A 22616-nucleotide genomic window follows, 5' to 3' on the forward strand; every position below is an offset into this window, starting at 1 on the left:
GCAACAGGGAAGCTCACATTCTTAAGAGTTAGTAATTAAAGATCATTGTTGAAATGATGAGAATGAGAATTGATATATGATTTTTTCAATTTGTGGTAGCAAAATAGATAATTGCAATTTGTGCAATGAAACCACTTTGAGTAGTGGAGGCTGATACAAATGGTAGGGATGTAAATGAAGTCTTTAGCATCTTTTTATTGATTTTATACATAGTATGATTGAGAAATAAACGGGGGCTTGGGCTATTCTATGTACTTGGTTAGTGATTTCAACTTATATTTGTACAGTCGTATCCAGTTTTAGCGTCAATGTGTGTAGTTGGCCTTGACTATTTTGGTCAATCAGGGGAAATAATGACTTTTTTTGTTCACAAGGATTTTATTGCATTTTTCCTTTTAGTTGCAATCATTCAATTTGAGCCGTGTTTAGGAGAATAATGCATACAGAATTCATGCTATCATTGGAAAGTAAATCTGATATTAAGAGAAATAATAGTTACCACATAGTGAATATCATCATCAACTTCTTTGTAGGATGCATGCTTAAATTATTTTGAGGATTCGTTTGGGATGAAGTGTTGCCACTCTATCGAGAGAGGATTGCATGGTTCTCTGCTTCTATTTTTTTTCTTTCCAAAGTTGGTGATTGTGAATTTTCAGTGGCTTTGTATTACTCCTGGCTTATTACCTTTGGATTTATAAAAACAATTCTGTCATAACATATTTAGTGTAAAATTCTGCACATCCTCTCTCAGATCTCATTTTTCTTTCTTTTAACGTGTAAATAGAGGTTTCTTTGAGCAAAGAAAATTTCTTCTTGTTAGGCCAGCAGCATTTATTTACATTTGCTTCAATTCTTTCTTTTTTCCTCCTGTTAGCAATCAGCGATTATAGGCAATCAGTCCAATTCCAAAATCTGAATGAGGAGAAGCAAAACATACATCTAGAGGTGCGTTATACCACCACAGGGAAAGTTGCTCGACCTTTATTTAATCTTTTATTTATTTCCCTTCTTGTATCTGTACTTCATGATATTCAGGTAATTAGAGGTGGTAGGAGAATTGAGGTCTCAATATATGATCTTGTAGTTGGCGATGTTGTTCCTCTCAAAATTGGCGATCAGGTAGGCATGCAATGAGCAACTCTGGTTTAATTAATCTTTTGATCTGCACTTATTGTGAACTAGCCATTTGCAAACTGTGTTCCAGGTCCCTGCAGACGGCATTTTAATCAGTGGTCATTCTCTTGCAATTGATGAATCCAGTATGACTGGGGAGAGCAAAGTTGTGAGTTTCTGTCATTCTCTCTTCTCTATCGTAATTATGTTAGTTTTATCTAAAATAGTGACAATTAATTTTCCATAAAACCCAAACTCGCTTGTTTTCATATGTTTGCACTCTTTCAACCTTTTTTACATCGAACCCCCTATAATTTAATATTTTGTGATATAAACTTCCCCATGTTTTTAGCATGTGAAGGGATTTTTGCTTACGCCTTGCAAAGTTCAAATTATAAAAGCCAAAGTCCCCTGAATTTTTTCGTTCTCTAGAATGTTGCATGAAAACTATTAGTTTGTATATTTGTAAGAAATTGTTGATAAAAGCCCCATCATTTTAGTTTTAACATTAACAAAGATAAAAGTTTTACATATATAACCTCTTAACTTCACTATTTATTTGAAATATTCAATTTCATGTCTATGAATGGCTATTGGGAGTTCTCCACTCAATCTAAAATGAAATTTAAATTTGTAAATCTCTCTTTTGCTTTTCGTGATTATGCTAGGGCCCCAAGAGCCCTTTTGTTACACTTGTAAGATGTGCTGAAGTCTTATGATGCTTTTTGTAGATCCATAAGGATCAGAAGGCGCCATTTTTGATGTCTGGATGCAAAGTTGCTGATGGTTATGGTAATATGTTGGTGAGTGCTTTTTTTTGGATTGATTGATGACCTAAACAGGTTTCCACTAGCTGTGTATGAACTTGGACTTTTATGTGTTAAACATTTGGCTTGACACTTTCTTGCTATCAACATCTTGACTATTAATTGTGCCCGCTTTCATTGTTGAAATAATCTTAATATGAAGGAAATTTATAGACATCATGCAATGTATGAACTGTGTCAGTACTGGGCTAGCACCGGCCGTACCGGCCTACGCTGCTGGGCAATCGGTACGGGGCCTGGTACCGGCACAACAGATGTTGAGTAAAACCTAAGATTAAGAAAGGAAAACACCCATCAAACCAAAAGGATTTCCATTATTAGTAAAAAGACAAGGCATAAAGAGATGGAGCTTCTCCGGTGTACATGGGTGTGCAGAGGAGGAAAAGAACAACAGAGTAAAAGCAGGCTGCTGTTCCTCAACTAGCATGCTTCTCCACATGTTTCATCAGCTAAGCATAATTTATGTTGGCATCCAAGACATGCCACCCTGAGGCATTGCCAACAAGAATGGTGGTTGGATTGGTCCCTCTAGTGAGACATTCCCTGCCCCATTGAGCACGTCTGAGTGTTCCTTGTTCACGCCCTTTAGTATTTGTATGGCACAAACTTGGCTAAAGTCTAATTGAAGCTCCAGCTTGAATGGCTGCGGCTTAACTGGACAGACCCTAGGTTTATGAGAACGCCTAGGGAAGTGATCAACTCAGTTTGCCACATTCAGCAATTGTAGTTCAAGAATACAAGAGCAATGGCAGCAAAGGTTCTGAAGGCAGACCTCGAAGGAAATGGGAAGGGTAAGGCTCTATTCCATGTGGGGACTTTGTGTGTGTGTGTGTGTGGTGGGGGGGGGGAGGTAATGTGCCATACAAATACGGCACAAACTTGGCTGAAGTCTAACTGAAGCTCCAGCTTGGATGGCTGCGGCTTAACTGGACAGACCCTAGGTTTATGAGAATGCCTAGGGAAGTGATCAACTCAGTTTGCCACATTCAGCAATTGTAGTTCAAGAATACAAGAGCAATGGCAGCAAAGGTTCTGGAGGCAGACCTCGAAGGAAATGGGAAGGGTAAGGCTCTATTCCATGTGGGGACTTTTTTTTTTTGGGGGGGGGGGGGGGGGGGGGTGTAATGTAGAGAATGATGGCTGAGCGAACAAGGTGGTTGTGGAAGTAGAGGAAGAGAAAGAAGGATAGATGGTAACCAAAAGAGAGGGAAAAATGGTAGGGGATTAAGTGGGTATATTTGTTAGTTTGGCTAAAGGTAGCCATTAAGTGGCTTCTAGTATCTCATTTGACAGATTAATGTTAGCAAGATGGAGAAAAATAATTGAACAATAATATTAAACTAATTCGTAGGAATGTAAAGATAGGGTATTTCTTTAAAGAAAATCATAAGAACCGGAGGAGGTTGGGGAGTTCAATTGGGTACCAAAAAAATTCTATCTCCATGTTTGTTTTGAATGAATATGGATATTAATATAATATTGTTAGTACCCATGTGTTTATCATTTAAAAAAAAGAAAAAAGTGAAAAAGGATATGGAGAGAGTACTTCGACAAATGGATGAGATTCGCAAGAGATAGATGCATGGTCTGCCATACCGGTCTGTACCGACCGGTACGGGATGGTTCGTACCGGTCCGGCCTGGGATCGGTACCTGATCAGCGTGGAATCCAGTACCAGTAGCTTATCGTTGGAGAATCGGTATGGAACTGGTATAGACCGGTACGGGACCAGTACATACCGGTCCGGGCCGCCACCGATACGCCGACCGGTACGGTGGATCTTGGATAGATGTCAATCTATATGTTGAAGGGGAAAGAAGATTCAACATAGTCTAGAGATAATCTTGATGAATAGAGATTTAGTTTGAACTTTGAAGGGTCAAAGATGACCAGAAAAGAGAAGAAGAAATGCAAATACTAATTTTCGGAGGACTTGGCTTTGATTAGGAGCCAACATGGTTATCTGTGACAATAGACAAATAAGGATATTTTGTTAGTGCTAGAAAAATTATATAGGAAAATTTTATTTTTTTTCTTTTTTTTTTTGTATTGGTTCGGTAGTTGCTTGCCTATGTGGCTTATTTAAATTATGTTCAGGTAACTGCTGTTGGGATCAATACTGAATGGGGGTTGTTGATGGCCAGTATTTCAGAGGATACTGGTGAAGAAACTCCTTTGCAGGTTTGTTTCTTATTTTGATGATAAATCTTTTGAATTGTATTGCATTAAGCAACATGCTATGTTTGACTTTTCATGGGTGGCTTGTTCTCCAACAGGTACGCTTGAATGGTGTTGCTACTTTCATTGGCATTGTAGGGCTCAGTGTAGCTGTTGTGGTTCTTTTAGTCCTTTTAGTCAGGTAAGTTACAACTATCATGTAAACTATTACAATTTTTATATTTTCAAGAGTTACAGTATTGTCTTTTATAAACATATTTTTTCAGATACTTTACTGGACATACCAAGAACCCTGATGGTTCTGTGCAATTTATAAAGGGACAGACAAGTGTAAAGTCTGCAGTGAATGGAGCCATTAAGATCTTGACAGTTGCAGTATGTATTCATACTTCAGATTTTGCCAATTTGTTTTTTTATAAATTTTACTAAGGTCTTACACCCCAAAACAAAATATAACTAGGTGACTATTGTGGTTGTTGCGGTACCTGAGGGGCTTCCATTGGCTGTCACTTTGACGTAAGTATGCATAGTTTCTGTAATTTATTTTTTATCTGATATTGATTATTTAGTTGTTACCTTGATGTAAGTATGCATAGATTCTGTAATTTATTTTTTATCTGATATTGATTATTTAGTTTCCTGTTTTTCAATACCCTGATATTTATTTTGATTATTTCAGTCTGGCATACTCAATGCGAAAGATGATGGCTGACAAGGCTCTGGTACATATCTTTCTTAAGACCTTAATAGAAATGTTTCTCGACATGTATCTCTGATGGTGTTAAAATGATTGGGCTACAGGTGCGTCGGCTTTCAGCATGTGAAACTATGGGGTCAGCTACGACTATTTGCAGTGACAAGACTGGAACTTTGACCCTGAACCAGGTATGCCGTCATGGTTATTGTTTGCTTTATATGCACTTTATATGCACACACAAAAGTAGATGCAGAAATTTGTAACTGTTATTGTTTGGCTTTTACATAGGGGAACGACACCTGCTCCTTCCATTTTACAACCAGTTCCTTTTGACTGTATTTCATTCTTGCTCCTTGAAATAAGTTCAGTCACAAGTAGATGTAAAAAATTGTAGATGTTGTAGTTTGGCTTTTAATGAGTTAAGTGAAAAACTGTCCTTCCATTTTATGACTGTTCCCTATTGACTAAATTTTATTCCTGCCCCTTGATTTCAATTGACATTTAATATGCACATAACAGTGTACAGAAACAGGTGTGAATGTATGCAAAACAGGCTTTAGTATGTGCAAGACACTGGCTTAACTGTATACAGGGCTAAATATAAAATGCAAAGTGTGTATTGGCTACACATAAAATGGTAGTCAACAAACAGTCCGGGTGTTAAGTTCTCTCTTTTAATATGCTGAGCTCATTTTGCAGAAGTAGAACTTTTCCATTTTCTTTTGCCAAAGTATTTGAATTTTTTTATTTTTTAATCTCTAAATGTTTTTAATTCATGTTCTAGATGACTATTGTGGTGGCATACGTTGGTGGGAAGAAGATAGATCCTCCAGACAATATTGAATCGATGCCTTCTAATGCAGTATCTCTTTTAATTGAAGGAATTGCACAGAATACAACTGGCAATGTGTTTGAGCCAGAGGTAAACTAGTCTTTTTAATTTGAACCTCTCTAACCACAAATTGATTTGTTATATCTGTGACCATGACGAAGATGAACGATTTCTGGATCATACTTCTGCACTTTTTTTTCTTTGTGATTTTATGTGTAACCTAAAATTGTTTGTCATGAAAGTAAAGATGGTGTCAGGCTTTTGGATTCCAAGGTGCTCATGTACTTTTTAAGCTTATTTGATTGCTTAACCAATCTCTCTAATACTAAGTAGGGGGATGTGAAGAAACTGGTGGAGAGATCCCGGTAAGCCACTGATTCCCCATCCTTGAGTTTCTTGGGACATTGGAATCCATCACTTAAAAATCTTAAGATGTTGGATCAGTGGCCTCCCTTGATGCTTCAAACTGACAGAGTCTTTTATTTTCTCTGTCCGGCCCTTTGAACTCAAAAAATGCCCTCACATATGAAGGTCATTTTGAATTTAGTGGTACTTGTTAAGCTATGCTAATACAAAGTTCTAAATAATCATATATTCTGATCAAGGATTTCTCACATGCACCCCCATAGAATCTGCTGCATTTGCTTTGTAACTATATGGAAGCAGTTCCTTGTTTAGAAGAGGTCATATTTTGTTTCCTATTTGGGTCGGGCTAGTGGACAAGATATACCTTTAAAAGTCGACTGCAAATATATAAAGAGGAGGGCAGATCATAATTGTCAGGTGTAACAATGAAATTCTCCTTGATGAGCATAGTCAAATCTTCTTTTTCATGGCCACATCAAGTATTTAATGTTCTCCACATGTGCTTGGCTAGTTGGAAAGCTTCAATCTAGCAGTTGAAAGGATAGGAGGCAGGGGTTTCCAACAATTGGAATTTAGAGTAGACGGGTGCAAGCTTCCCGAAACACCTAATAGTGTGAAGCTTTTAGCACAAAAATAATTAATCCATATGCAATTAGCATTTTTTTTTGTTTGCTTAGGAACACCTCAAGCATATTCGGCCCATTCCTTGTTTGTAGCCTTGATTGTTGGCTACCACACACACCTTGCTCAAAGACAACAAATCCTACCCCCCCTTGGATGTCGACCACTCTCTCGTATTGGTTAACTTCTATTTCCATAATCATAGCTATCTGCTTTGTGCCAACTATTGGGATTGGTTATATGGTTCCTCATTTGCTAAGCTTTCATATTAAGGCCAGTTTGAATGTTATTTCTAGTCCAAATCTATTTCGAATCATTAATGAAACTTATTTCTACTCTCTAATCTTATCCATGTATAGTTGAAGGCCCTTCTCATGTGCACAACCTATCATATGCACTATGTTAGTGCGTCAAAATAATCAACAACCTTAAACATCTTAAATGACCATTCTCTTACTCACCTGTATTATGTTTATGCGCATGGAACCAATGAACCACCATCCCACACAGCTCAATTGCCCCATGGATCAACCATATCCTTGTGGCACGGCATTGACCATTTGGTGCTGAACAACTAATTGACCAATTATTGGAAAGCACCCAAGCCATCAAAGGACTCAGCATTGAAGTTGCCAGTAGGTGTTGGAAATCCAAGAGTCACACAAGGCCATCTAACCATGTTTCAAAAACCATTATAGCAAGAAGACATGATTGATGTTGTACCATTCTGACACAAAACTACCACCACTATAGGTGTTGAGATGTCGAACCAAGTGTACTTGTAGGTGCCAACTATACTAGTTAGTACTAGTATATACACCTATAGTATCGTATTGGTTGTCGGTCGATATTGATTGTTTTTTCATTTTCTAGAAGTTGCAAAATTTGGTATGAACCAAGGTTAGCTGAACCGGTACGGAAACCCATACTAGTCAGCTACCGGTTTCGAATCTGCTCACCATTTTTTGATTTTTTTCAATTTTTTAAGATTTATGAAAAGTAATCAAATTACTTTTGTTTTTTGAATGATTTTAAATCTAATTTGATGTTTCTTAATGTTTTATCACTGCGGTACAAGTATAATTGTTTTTGATGTTTTGGAGTGATTTTTTTGCTTTACTGTGGCATTAGTCTGAAATGATACTACCTTGGAGAGTCAAAAATCTGATAAATGTGTCATTGGGTTTGCTACTCCTAGCTATTTGCATAAACATTACGTTGAAACCAAAATGTACCAATCAGTGAACATAAAATATCCGTAAATCAATCAGTGAACTATAAAACATACAATAATACAATCAATTAGATGTATCTAAAGTACAATGTACATACTGACATCTAAAATCTCATTGAGTAGCGTTGTTTCACGTAGATATCAAGATCATTAATATAATCAAGAGGAACATCAACCCTTCTCTCTAACTAGTCTTGAGTCTCTCACCAAAGCTGTTGCTTTAGGCTGCAAAAGATAGTAGCCAATGAGAGACGATGCCTCAGACGAACCATATCTAGCATACGATTTGGAACTTGATACGTTTATGGATCTTACTCCACGTGCAAGATCATTTACAGCTGCATCGTCTTCTTGCACGACCTTGAGGAACTTGTCTTCTATATTCAATTGTATCCTCTCGAGCTCTACCAGCTCATGTACTGCGGTTCTTATCCTATATGGCATGCGTAAATTGAGACTCACCAGTAAATCAAAGATCATCCTATGACTATTCTCATAAATGGTCTCATGCATGGTATGCTGAATCGGCCCGTACCGATTGGTTCAGACCGGTTCGGTACGTGCGGTGTAAAACGGTTTCGGCTCCTATGGGGTTGGAATCGAGCGGTACGAGGGCATATCAGTGTGAACTAGAGCAGTTCCACTGGTACAAGCCTGGTACCGCCTTGTATCAGTGCGAACTGGACCGGTTCGCACCGGTACACCTTCAGTTACACTGTGGCCTTTTTGACCACGCGGTAGCCGAAACCAGACCGAGCCAGTGGTACCGGTTCAGTATGGCCCAAATCGGTACTTAACCGATCCGGTAGGCCACCGATACGCCTATCGGTACCGGTTCGGCAGACATTGGTCTCATGTCCACTTCCTTTCTAGTCGTCAGATCTATGATGAATTGGGGTTGCAGATCAAGCCTCATCCATGTCTGTATCCTGTTGGCTGGATTCAAAAGGATGTTGAGTTGAAGATCACTAACAACTATCCCTTCAAATTTGTTATAATTGAGAGATATATTGACGAGGTAACTTGTGAAGTAATTTCTTTGGATGTTTGTCAGATCATCCTTGGAGAGCTCGTACCTCTGGGATCGAGATGTAGTCTTCTATAGGTGGCAGAGAAAGTATCAGTTCGTAAAGAATAGGTAAGAGTTCATGTTCAATGCCTTCAGATCACAAGGTAACGTTGACCTTGAAACTGCTACCCAAGCAAAACATCTTGTTATTGCCTGCAATAAGTTGGTGATGATGGTACGAGAACCCGATACCACTTATGAGAAGCCAAGCTCTCATCCCTTTGTTCCACTGACCGAGCTATGGAGATTGAGATCGAGGAGTCTCCGTAGTTTTCATCGACGAAGGATGGCATGAAGCATCCCGACCATATAGTCCAGATGCGAGAGTAGAGCAAGTGGTTCATTGAGACCCGGGAGAAAAGAAGAGCAAGGGTAGAAACCATCTCCAAGTGGTTCAACCATGAAATAGGGAAGCAGGTATTCCCTACCTTTAATTCTGATTTAGTGGGACCTAAATTTTCTAAAAAATAGAAGCCTTAATCTAGATGAATTCTTAGACCAAAGTCTGCAATCTCGGTATCGAGTATCATATCGGTACCTTACCAATTCGGTATGATACGGTACGCATCATGTACCGAAATAGCTTTCTAACCACTTTTCTCAATTTTTATCACGATATGCCTCAATATAGGTCGGTACGCTTTGGTACGGGTCGGTATGCATCTCGGTATACCTCGGAACAGGTTGATACGTCTCGGTACGGGACTTGTACCGATTTAAAATTAAGTTTTGTACCCATTTTTTTAGTACGGTATGGTACAGTACGATATGCTCCATACTGATGGCACAATACGGTACGCTTCGTACTGGGCGGTACAATAGACCTTGTTCCAAACTCTATAGGACTATTTTGGCCATTACGGGGAGGGTTGGACGGGATCTAGGAGCAAGATCCACTACATCCGGAAGCTAAATCGTGTGCAAACTTCAGGAGACCATAACTTGGTCGTACGATATCCGATTAAAATTTTTTTTTTGAATTCAGGTAGCTTTTCGAGATTTACAATTTTGTGCCGACTCCTATAGGTTGAATCAGGCTGAAATTCTATTGTTGGGACCCCAAAATGGGCGCTGTCAAACCAAAACTTTCTTTTTTGAGAAAGACTTTGACCGGATGTTATCTTCCATTTCGTGAACAATTAGGCCGAGCGACATAAGGCAAAGTTGATATGGAAGTCAAGATCTACATCTTATAGAATTTTATTTTTTTAATATTTCCATTAATCATATTTATTTTTGGAGATCTAGTTCTATTCGTATTAGGAGGGAAAACTAACCCAAATTGTGAAAGGGAGAACCTCACTAGTATTATAAATAGAGGCTATATATCTCATTTTATGAGGTGTGGATCATCAATGAAAGAAAAAAAGGGACAAACCCTACTTTTGCAATTTTTTTCACCTTTTTCTAATTATTTTTGGAGAGATTTGAGTTGAAAGGGTTGAGGGAATTCTTCTTTCTCCCCGATCAGATCATGCCCCCTATGTATGGAGGGAAAAAGAATGAAAAAGATAATAGAATGAAAATTTAGAAAAAAAAAGGGGGAAACAAAGGAGGCGAAGCTACTATTGAAAAAGAAATAACAAACACTGGACTTTTTTCTTGAAAGAAAAGAAAGAGCATAGTTATTTCTGGCCAGAACCTCTCATAAGTGGTACTTATGTCAAGATATCGAAGTGGAGTTAAATAAGGGTCCTATACTAAGAGTTTCTGTTTTAGTAATATAAAATTAGAAATAATTGCTAGGTACCTAGGAGTCTTTTTCTATGTTAATGGTTGAAAATTGCACCCTGCATTTCGCATACTATGTTCAATTGTACGTGCAAAATTCTTATATTTTTTATTTTGCTGGCTTTGTGCATGAAGATTTTGTCGTATTAGTGACAAATATATGTTTTGGGAACATTTCTTGGTAATGCTTGGTCTACATGTGAGCACTTCAATAGCTCTTCAATATTTGCCTAAATGCTTGAATGTTAAGTATCTCATATTATGTGTTTACTTAGTTTCTTTGGCTATTTTTTTAAAATATTGTGTGCTGTGAAACAAACAAAATTATTCTTCTCTTCTATAAAAACTGAAAGCTTTTAATATTCATAGAGTGGCGGGACTATTGAGGTTACCGGGTCACCTACTGAAAAGGCTATCCTTTCTTGGGCAGTCAAGGTACTTAATCATGTTGTTTATGCTGTTTTGTTTAACTTATTTCTTTTCTAATTTCTAATCATGTTGATGATCTTCTATAGCTTGGCATGAAGTTTGATGATGCAAGATCGAAATCTTCAATTCTTCATGTCTTCCCCTTCAATTCTGAGAAAAAGCGTGGTGCTGTTGCAGTGCATGTGGTAACCACATACTGTAATTATTTTTGAAACTATATTGGTATACTTGCTGAAAATAAGAACTAACCTTGAGAATTTCTTTCTTTTCTCTGTAAGCTTTACATTTTCTATATTTTGATATACAAATGCAACTAATACATGTGGTTTTGAAGGATGGGTTTGTTCACTATGGATTTGATAATAGTTTTGCATAATTCTGTGCTATATGAATTATCAGACCATGTACCTTATGTACTTCTAGCAGCAGTTTCTTTAGATCATGTATAATTGGTTAGCTATAAAGTAGTGAGAACCTATCCAGAGAACAATCTTTGTAAGCCATATGGCCCTTTAAGACATTGTATTAGTTAAAAATCTGTTCTTGGCTATTGCTGGTTTGCTGGGCACGTAAATTTTAATTACATACACCGACCTTAATAACTACTTATCTATGTAACATGTAAAGCTCAAAAATGCTTGCTTCAATTACAAAGTCTTGGTAACTTAATAAATAAACTTCCTGTAGTACTCATATGTATGCAGTGTTAATTATCTGATATCTTTCTCTTTTCATGCCTTTGTAGTATTTTTCTTAACAATGCTGTAGGATTATCATGATCTTGATTGTGCATTTTGGTTCTTGTCTGCTTGTAATGGCAGGGAGGTTCTGAAGTTCGTGTACATTGGAAAGGCGCTGCTGAAATTGTTCTAGCCACATGCTCACACTGGCTTGATGCAGATGGTTTGGTGCAACCAATGACCTCAGACAAGGTAAAGCTCTTTATGTCTTTACTTATCCATCCTTACTAATTAGGAAGTTTCTGATCCATCATGTTATTGCAGGCTGACACATTTAAGAAATCGATTGAAGATATGGCAGCAGTTAGCCTTCGATGTGTTGCTTTTGCTTACAAACCATATGACTTGGAAAAAGTTCCAAATGAGGAACAAAGAGACAGCTGGCAGTTGCCTGAGGATGACCTGTTTCTACTTGGTATCGTGGGCATAAAGGTATGTGGTGAGACATGTAACTGACAGTAATCTAGTTGGTTACTGAAGTTTCCTCTATTCAACGTTCATATAGGTTCTTAGATGACTCTTGATGAAGTCTTTTGCTTTCCATTCACTCATTTGTTGGAGACTAAATAGTCACTATTGCTTCTACCATGGAAAGGAGAAGGAACGAGTAATTATACAGTGCATTGGAAAATGTGAATGTTATAGAGTTTGTTTAGGCCTAATACAATACTTCTTGATAATTTTGTTATATACATAAACTACAAGTTCTTTTTAACATGCTTGGTGAATTTTACAGTTGTTCCCTAATTTGACATGCAAATAACTAAAGTCACTGGTGAGACATGTGACTGACAGTAATCTAGTTGGTTACTGAAGTTTCCTCTATTCAACGTTCATATAGGTTCTTAGATGACTCTTGATGAAGTCTTTTGCTTTCCATTCACTCATTTGTTGGAGACTAAATAGTCACTATTGCTTCTACTATGGAAAGGAGAAGGAACGAGTAATTATACAGTGCATTGGAAAATGTGAATGTTATAGAGTTTGTGTAGGCCTAATACAATACTTCTTGATAATTTTGTTATATACATAAACTACAAGTTCTTTTTAACATGCTTGGTGAATTTTACAGTTGTTCCCTAATTTGACATGCAAATAACTTAAGTCACTGCTCTAGAGTGCATTAGTACTATTTTCCCCCTAAATCATTCGAGTAATAGAGCCTGTATTGTATCAGCCTGATTCAAAAGCAATTTAGATTGAACGCTACCAGCATTCATCAATTAACATATTTGTGGGGGTTTTTTGGTGATTTGTGGTAAGATAACTGACCAATGGAGTTCAAATAACATCCATCAATATAATTTCTCATGTTAATGATATTCCATCATTTCATTATTGAAATCCAAATAGGTGTCTTCTTAGCATGATATAACAGCTGAGTTTTTTATGCACTGCATCTCGTTTCCTTTTATTTTGTTTATTTAATATCGATGTTGTCCTTTTTGGTACTGAATTTATAGACTTTCAGGATCCTTGTCGACCTGGGGTCAAAGATGCCGTAGAGCTATGCACTCATTCAGGTGTCAAGGTACTCTTCTGTAACTTGTTAGGGCATGGCACGAAAGCATTTTAAAGTCATTATGAGTTACCTTGGGAATCTTTGACCTCAATGAATTCGATGTCAAAATCAACTGTGAAAGTGGCTTGGCATAGATAATTGATTGTTTAACTTACTGATCCATTAGTCATTGCATGAGTGCTTTTTATCAATTTTTACTGCCAAGGTCCATTTTGAAGTGACCTTCAAATAAGATATGCTATTATTAGCTATTCAATAAATTTTGAACCATCTAGAAGGGATGTGTTCTCTAGATATTTTTTGACATATCATTTAACTTTGATAAATCATTTTGAACAAATAGGTACGCATGGTCACTGGGGATAATCTTCAGACAGCTAAATCCATAGCTCTTGAATGTGGGATACTTAAAGATGCCAATGCTTCAGAGCCCAGTCTTATAGAGGGAAGAGTATTTCGTGCCAAGACTGATCGAGAAAGGGATAGCGTTGCTGAGAAAATAACTGTAAGACAACAATTAGTCTTCTTTTGTATATTGAAGCAACACCACATGTTTCGTTCAGATTTTGTCAAATATCAGAAGTAAGGGCATTAATTTTTTAGGCACTTCAAAGGAATTTGTATCAAATTGATGATTGTTATGATATACAAAGAAAGCCAGAATCTGTTCTTATCAACCTGTCACTTGGAACTTTTGACTTGGAGTATTGCAACACATGATAAAATACTAATATATATTAATCTTTCAATTTCAAAGTTTAATTTGGTTTGAATGGTTGCACAGATTCCTCCCCTTTCTATAATGCTGATCTATTGACTTATTTTTTACAAGATTTCTAGCCATTTTTTCCATTGATGAATTGCAAACTGACACTGTATCATTCTGCCCATTTCTCTTGCCTTTAGATAGATTTTTATATTTGTTTTATGAAGGTTTTTAGGCTTTTACAGATACACATCCTGAAAGTCGTATCTTCTCTTATTATGGGTTTTGGTTATTCTGAAGTTTGTTTGTTAGTCTGGGCATTGATACAATATCTAATCCTCCTGAACCCTGGCAATTTCATGTGATAAGAGTGTAAATAATAATATAGAAACTATGTGGTGGCATTGTCTCAGCCATCTCTCTCTCTCTCTCTCTCTCTCTCTCTAAGTTACACACACTTATTCATGTAATGCCTTGGTTACTATGTCCAAGGGGCCATACTTGCTCCATAATCTTGCTTGTGCTTTTGAGACATCATAGGTTAAACTCGATTAAGTTATATCTAATCTTGCTTCTGCTTCTGACCATATACTTGATACACTTGTAAAGTTTGGCATACTTCTGAATTATGTTATTAGTGCAACCAAGAAAATTTGAAACTAATTAATGTTCAAACTATGTGCCATATTCTAAAATCTAGTTACTTATAAGTGATAAACTAATGTATTATAAAGATATCTGTGAGTATGGTATTCATAAGATGAATCTATACATTATACAACATGTGCTACTAAGCCTTAGAAGCTTTCTGCACATGCATTGACTATTTCAGGCACTTAATCCTCCCAATTTTGTTTTAACTTTTTAAGTGTTATTGTTCGCAATTCAATTCCAATTTCATGCATGTATTTTTGACATCATGGCAGCAAGTGATTTAAATTTGAAAATCTTTTACAGGTGATGGGAAGGTCTTCCCCCAGTGACAAGCTTCTCCTTGTACAAGCACTAAAGAGACTAGGTCATGTAGTTGCTGTCACGGGAGATGGCAGTAATGATGCTCCTGCATTGCATGAGGTCTGCAATTATATCTTCTCTCATGTGATGAAGTTATAATACAGTGTATGGTTGCTTATTCAACCTCAATTTTTGGTTTTCAGGCAGATATTGGTCTTGCAATGGGCATTCAGGGAACAGAAGTAGCTAAAGAAAGCTCAGACATCATTATATTAGATGACAATTTTGCATCAGTTGTGAAGGTATATGTTAAAATTATGGCCTGATAGCTTTGTTTTAACTGATAGATGGAAGAGGGATGCGTTATTTCTTTTTCTTCTTCGTTTTTTCCTATATAGGTTGTCCGCTGGGGTCGTTCTGTATATGCAAATATTCAGAAATTTATCCAGTTCCAGCTCACTGTCAATGTTGCAGCGCTTGTAATTAATGTTGTTGCTGCGGTTTTCATCTGGTGAAGTTCCTTTGAATGCTGTCCAGGTTAGATATGAAAATCTTTGCGTACTCTGTTGCTTTTGGATCAGAAGACTGGTTTTTGATTAGAAGACTTGAACCAAAACCAAAATCAGATTGAACCAGCTAGATAGTCCAGCACGGCATGCTTAGTGAAACAACATACCTGCTGCTTGTTTGCCAAAAAAATGCATGTGAAGTTGCTACTTTTTTGTCCTAATAAAACAGAGAACAACAATTTTGACTTCCATTTTCAATGTCATTACCTGCCAAATAGAACTCAGAGGTGTTGAATATAACACAATGCACTCCAAAAAAAAAAAAAAGAGAAAACTTGTGTTGTACTCTTCATATGCTGACTTAACCAATTTGTTCGGCTTCATCCTTGTCTGAACAGCTCCTTTGGGTCAATCTCATTATGGACACACTTGGAGCACTTGCATTGGCAACGGAACCACCAACAGACCGCCTCATGGACAGATCTCCTGTTGGTCGAAGGTTGCAAATGTTTTTCATTTAATTAATATATACAAGAATAGTTGAGAAATTTGGTGTCTGCAATGTTCTGAAGTAGTCTGCCACCTGGCTGGTTAAATCCTAATACCAGTCTTGTTTTGCCTCTGTTCTAAGCATGTAATTGTCGCATTAATTTCATTAGCAGGGAACATTCTGAGCAAGATGCTGATGGTCAAAGTAGAGGGTAGCTTCATTCAGTTATGAATATATATGATATCCAACACACGCATAAATTGATATAGACAATGGAGAACACTGAGCTATATTAGTTGGCCAATATGGCTAAAAAAGAGATCTGTGTCTCATATATACCACCATTGATTAATTTGTTTGTAGCCTGAAAAATGTGCGGTCATTTCCGCTTCAATCTGGTACTTTCCATTTAGGATGAGCAAGGAACTGTATGCATAACAGAGATGGTTGTTTAAATTTTATTTGATTTAGGGCTTGCTTGTCTGCTTGATCACATACCATTTTTTGATATTTTTCACATGGTGAGAAGTGAATCACTAGAGGGGAAGGAGGAGAGAAGTGTAACGAATCGGTGGAGGCCATCTCTCCAGGCTCTATTGGAATAGCAGATTCCATCTAAAACATGTAGTACCCCAAAAAATCTTAATGTTGGGAAATCTGTGAACTCCTTGATGATTCGAACTTCTTCATCCTGCCACCTAATTTCTCATCCTTCCATGCTTGCAGAGGAGATCACATGATAGATGAGAAGTTTAGCATCCAAATAGGTCCTCAGGTTTGATCTGTTATCAGAAACTTAGGCCCCATTTTGTTAAGCCTGAATCTATGGTGAAATTATTTATCAAAATATTATTCTAAAACTAGTATTGGTACATGAAATAGTTTGAACAGTTGTCCATAAATCACTTTCTTATCAGATACAATCATTTGTGTAACTGAGATATGCATTAGTTTATAGAGACAAAATGATGTTATTTATGTTGACTTTGGAATAACCTCAGGAAGAGGGGGAGCAAATGGATATTAATCATATTTTCTCAATTAGTTTTGACATATTTACTGAAGAAGAAGTGTTTGATGGGTGCCACATGAGGTTCTTGAGTAGTTTATTCCCACATCTGTTGAATATAGGGTTTTGCCTTACCTAAGAAGAACTGTCTTTTATATTTCCAGGCTTAGTTTTGCCAATTTTTATGAACCCTTGTGGCACTTATTTGTTTCAACAGAGAGCAATCTGTGCTTTATTAATAGGAAGAATATGGTACATATAATGGCTAGTTTTAGAAATGCATGGAAACATATATATAGCTGACCTGAAGTAATTGGAATATCTTGGTGGTTTGAGGATGTATATAGATACTATCTGCTTGTAACTTTTATCAAATAGTGTATTCAATGCAAGGAAGTGCTGTTTGCCTACCAGTGACTCCAGATTATGTATTTCCTTGTTTCTGTATTTGGCAGAACTATCGAACATAGGATTTTGACTTGCATAGAAATAGACCTGTTCAAAGTTTCTTATGCTCAAGCTACACAAAATTAAATGATTTATCAAAGAGATCATAGTTGTGTTGCCGCCTCCATTTTGGACATATTTCAAGGAGATACTGATTTTATAATTGGAGAGCTTTCTTTTTATGATAGAGATACGGATGTCATATCTTATACTTTTTAGTTGTTCTAGCTGTATGGCTATTGATTGATGGACGACATGAGTCTGGGCTAATCAATAGGAGAAATGGATAACTAGCTTCATATAACCGTGATGAGTTTTGTTGGTTCTGCACTTCTGATGTTGTTTACTTCTCTCTTGTGCCTAGGAATCTTCTTGTTCAGAATTATTAATACAAGATTAATGCCTTAACTAGAAAAGTGGCCTGTTCGATGGAAAGTGTTTGCCTGCTTGCTTACTAAGCATGCCTCAGATCTCCCTGTATGTAGCACATTTTGCTGCTGATTATACCTACAGGCCTTACATCCAAAAAAGATTATACCTATGGGCCTTGATTAGCTGCTAAAATTTTGATATCTAGGGTGGTGGTTTTGTGAACAAGAATCTTGATAGCTATGTTTGAATTTTGACTGTTTTAAGTGTACAAAGTTGCTAGTGTGTCCTCCTGTCACATGGTATATGTCATGCTGCCATTTTTTCTGTTTCCTTAAATTTCATGTTTACAATATAATCTGCTATGAATTGATTATGATGATGATATATCAACTAGATGCATGAACTATCATCCATACTTGGTGCCAAACTGCCAACTCTTGGCACTGCATCTTAATGGATTGTGTTATTAACAAATTTCTTATTAGTCCAGTTTATATATGTAATATTCACATTAGTTATCTGTCCAAAGAAACCACCATTTTTGTGTAATAGATATCATCAGCATGCCTAATCCCATCTTTTAATGAACTCCGTTTGCTAGACACAATGTTTCAGGTTATTAAGTGATATTTTCATCCTATATGATTGTAAGTTGAGACCTAGACAAGGTAGAGCCTATATATATTACATGATAAATGAGGAAGTACCAGTACAGTAAGGCATATATGGATATGATTTGCTGAAATTTAGTTGACTTATGTGTGGTGGCATCTTGATATATCACACGAAATGAAGCTACCATGTGTGTGGTGTCTAATCAATATATTATATATTATCTGCAGTTTTATCCTCAATGTTGAGCCATAATAGCACAATTTCACAAATTTCTGATGGGCCAATTTTTACTACCTTTGATGTTGAAGCATCTACCGACTTAATCTTTTTGTTTTATTTATATCTGTTTTGGCCATGATTAAGACTTTTCATTGTTTATTCGATTAAAAGTACATGGGAGAGCTGAACTATCTATAATCGCAATTTTGGTTGGTAAATTTCCTTTGAAGCATTCAAGGATTTCTCAAACTGCCCATTTGTTATTTCATGTATTCTACTCTGAAATGGATTTACATCAATGATGCTGATGAAATACTCTCTCTCTTTTCTCTCCTTAGGGAATCTCTAATTACAAATGTCATGTGGAGAAATTTGATAGTCCAGGTGTGCTTTTATCTTTTATCCTTATGCAATCTTTGCTACGCTTTTTGGAGGCTTTGTTTGCTTTTCTGGACTGATTACTAATAATGGTTGGAAATATTGTTGCAGGCTTTATATCAAGTGGTGATCCTCCTGGTACTTAACTTTGATGGGAGGAGTATTTTGCATTTGAAGCATGAGAGCCAAGAGCATGCAGACAAAGTGAAAAATACATTCATTTTTAATACATTTGTCCTATGTCAAGTAAGTTTCAACATTTTTCCACAAACCATTCAGTACAACAATAATTCCAGTTTTAATTTTCTATCTCCTGAAAGGTTTTCTGATATATCATCTTGAAAGCCTTGCCGCTCCCTGCAGTATATTTGATCTACTTCGCATATTCTTGTTGATTTGTCCAAATTAGAGGTGTGTTGAAATTACAACAGCTTGTTTGAAATAATTGTTCAAGATTCTGGTTAATAAAGGATAACCTCTTCCATGTCAGTAAGTTTAGATGCGTAAACAGATGCTTTGGAAAAAATGAAATTTACGCAAATCAGAATGTGCTGAAATTGCTGCAGCTTGTATGGAATATTTGTTCGTAGTATTTCATTTAATGGCCTATTTGGATGCTCCGGCAGGCTAATCGGGGATTATACCATATATGGTGAGGGCCAGGAAGAAGTTAGCTGGGAAGACAGTGTGGGGGAGAGGATGTCTTTCCCATCAAGGAAACTTTGGCCCCAAGACTTTCTGAAAAATCAGAACACTAGAAATCACCTCTCAGAGCATGGTCTGTTGTATCGGCCCGAATCAGACGGGACGTACCGTACCGATTCGATACCGATATCTGGTACGGGTGGCGTACCGGCATCCGATATGCCAAAAAAATTCTGTACCGTACTGTATCGATACTGTGCTGGCATGATAACGATAGGAGGTCTGGTACCGAGACAGTGAACCTTGTCTCAGAGAGAATTCATTGTCCTCATTTTTTTCAAGATTTTATGCTCCATAAGGTCCGCTTATTCCATCAATTTACCCTCATGTGGCTTCCTTAAAGATTCAGTTTTGTGGGGACTTTCTCCGAATTGTTGGTTTGGGCATCCAAACAGGACCTAAAGGACTAGGCTCCGCCATTAGTAACTTTTTATGTATACTATGGTTGCCATACAAAAGCTTCTTTAACAGGTGTTTCAATGACCATTATGCATACTATGGTTGCCATACTGAAGCTTCTTTAACAGGTGTTTCGATGACTTTCCTTGCTCTAACAGATCTTCAATGAGTTCAATGCTCGGAAACCAGATGAAATTAATGTGTTCAGTGGATTAACCGGAAACCACCTCTTTATGGGGATAGTAGGAATTACAGCTCTACTTCAGGTAAAAGGGAAAAAAAAATTAATATTTCTGCTACCACATGCAGTCTTTCCCCTGCTTTTTTGTATGATGTTAACTGTTTGCACGATTTCCCCTACTATAGGTCTTGATTATCGAGTTTCTAGGGAAGTTTACATCAACTGTGAAGCTCAATTGGAAGCTGTGGCTAGTTTCAATTGGCATTGGTTTCATAAGGTATATTATGCTATTCTCTCAGCTATTAGATAATGCTTTTACAAAAAAGTGTCCCAGTGCATGAGGCTCCTACACAGTGAGGTATGGAGAGGGTCAAATGTAGCTTTACCTCTGCATGTAAAGAGGTTGTTTCCATGTTTCAAACTGTTTGACTCCCAAGTCCCAATGGAGCAACCTTACCATTGCTCAATCTTACCATTTAGCAAACTTAATGTCTATATTTGTATGCAAATGTGATAATAAAATCTTTGAAAGCCCAAATGTTGGCTTCTTAGATTGCACTATTTTAACACCACCTGATGTACCATATGTGATACCTAAATAGATGATTGCGAGCCCCGTAGTTGTTAAAGGATTTTTGTACTAGAAAAATCAAAAAACAGCTACTGATTTATAGAAATGAATATGATGTGTTTCTGTTAATTTAAATGAACACTCATGTTTCACTGGGCCTAGATTTTTTTTTTTTAAGCACATGGTTTTCGTATCGTCAATAGTTGTGACCTAGTTTTGTTGCTCACATGCAGTTGGCCTCTGGCTGCTCTTGGGAAACTCCTCCCTGTTCCAATAATGCCATTTGGAGACATCTGTATGAACTGGTTTAGCTGGCGGAGAAAGCAAGGTTCAATATCTTATCTCAAGAATAGTCCTCATCTGTGGTTGGTTTGAAAATGTTAACTTATCCATAATTCTGTATTGCAGATGATATGGTGCAGGGCGACTCCACTAATAGGCTGTAAGAGTGGATTTTCAATTGGAAGCTGGAAATTTGTATATAGGAGTAGGTTATACATGATGAAATTTTACATGTTTCTATGGATCTAGTGAGAACGAAGTTATTGCTTCATCCCTTGCAGATATTTGCTTTTCAATATCAATACAGAAAGGGTTCAGCGGTCAGAACGTTCGCACTAAAAGTTGTTCTGGATGACCGGTGGAATGTCTTATCGTCCTAAGTATGCATAGGGTTTTGATACTTATAGATGGCTCCACTCCAACTTCTGACTTTTTGTACTTTAATTACTTATAGATTCTCCTGATCTTTGAGGATATTCAATGGCTAGTCGGTGCACCATTCCTTTGGGGAGTGTAGGATGAAGTCAATTTTGTTTGGCATAGGTTCGAGTATTTTAATGCGTAAGAATGATGTTTCTATATAAAACTTTGCGAGGATAGATACATTTTGCCAGATCTGACTGAAAGACGAACAAACTTTATTTAACTGGAGCTAGACTACGATATGCATTAATAACTGGTTATCAATTCATGCAAAAGTTTAGCAGGTTTTTCTAATATGGGAGTTATGGACCTATTTGGATGCCGGGTCGTTTTGCTTTTGCTCTTGCTTTTGCTCGTGGAGGAATGAAATACGATCAAGTGGGCCATGGGAGCTACTATCGCTGAAATTTTGGGGATGGATGATTCGCTTTTTAACGTGAAATATCATGCAAGTGTGCTGGGGTCCAGAGCATCCGAAGTTATCCATGGTCCCGATAATTCCTCTCTCATACAAGCACATTTACTAGGAAATCTTGAAGAGCTGGTTTTGTTACTGCCGGGTGACTAAAAAAGATACGGCAACTAAGCAGATGCAGTAAAATTGATTGATTTTGTGTTTTTGTCTCTATGAATTATTAAAATACCATGTTGATTGACGTTGAAGATAGCACTTGCACAAAATTTCTACTGTTTTTTTTTATTTTTATTTTTACTTCTCTTTTTGAAAGCAAAACAATCTTTGCAACCAAGAGCCTTGAATAACTTAGAAAAGCAAAAGCTTTTTATGGTTCAATCTAATTCATATCTTAGATTTTTAGAAAAACATATTTTTAAAAAAAGCTCTATTATTTTGAAAGCAAAAAATCTTTGCGACAAACAGCCATGAAGATTTTATGAACAATTTACAAAAGCAAAAGTTTTAATGGTTCAACCTAGCTCATATCTTTTAGATTTTTTTTAAAAAAAAAAAAGCATTAAAAAAAGCTATATCTAA

The 22616-nt window shown here is 36.9% G+C and overlaps 1 protein-coding gene across 1 annotated transcript; it reads left to right on the forward strand.

The window, feature by feature from the left end:
- Nucleotides 1-1020: 1020 nt before the first annotated feature.
- Nucleotides 1021-21785, forward strand: LOC120108647 (calcium-transporting ATPase 5, plasma membrane-type-like). Its single transcript, XM_039122307.1, is given in 27 exon segments — nucleotides 1021-1122; nucleotides 1208-1285; nucleotides 1848-1919; nucleotides 4041-4124; nucleotides 4220-4302; nucleotides 4388-4496; nucleotides 4582-4637; nucleotides 4801-4843; nucleotides 4923-5006; nucleotides 5603-5740; nucleotides 11041-11106; nucleotides 11187-11285; nucleotides 11922-12032; nucleotides 12105-12272; nucleotides 13312-13371; nucleotides 13706-13867; nucleotides 15026-15142; nucleotides 15226-15324; nucleotides 15421-15525; nucleotides 15527-15559; nucleotides 15930-16030; nucleotides 19022-19067; nucleotides 19173-19307; nucleotides 20324-20431; nucleotides 20532-20623; nucleotides 21151-21245; nucleotides 21326-21785. Coding segments are annotated over 26 exon segments (2325 nt in total). The 5' UTR covers nucleotides 1021-1122; nucleotides 1208-1264; the 3' UTR covers nucleotides 21364-21785.
- Nucleotides 21786-22616: the final 831 nt, after the last annotated feature.

Source organism: Phoenix dactylifera, unplaced genomic scaffold (assembly GCF_009389715.1).
Source record: "Phoenix dactylifera cultivar Barhee BC4 unplaced genomic scaffold, palm_55x_up_171113_PBpolish2nd_filt_p 001462F, whole genome shotgun sequence".
Lineage (NCBI taxonomy): Eukaryota > Viridiplantae > Streptophyta > Magnoliopsida > Arecales > Arecaceae > Phoenix > Phoenix dactylifera.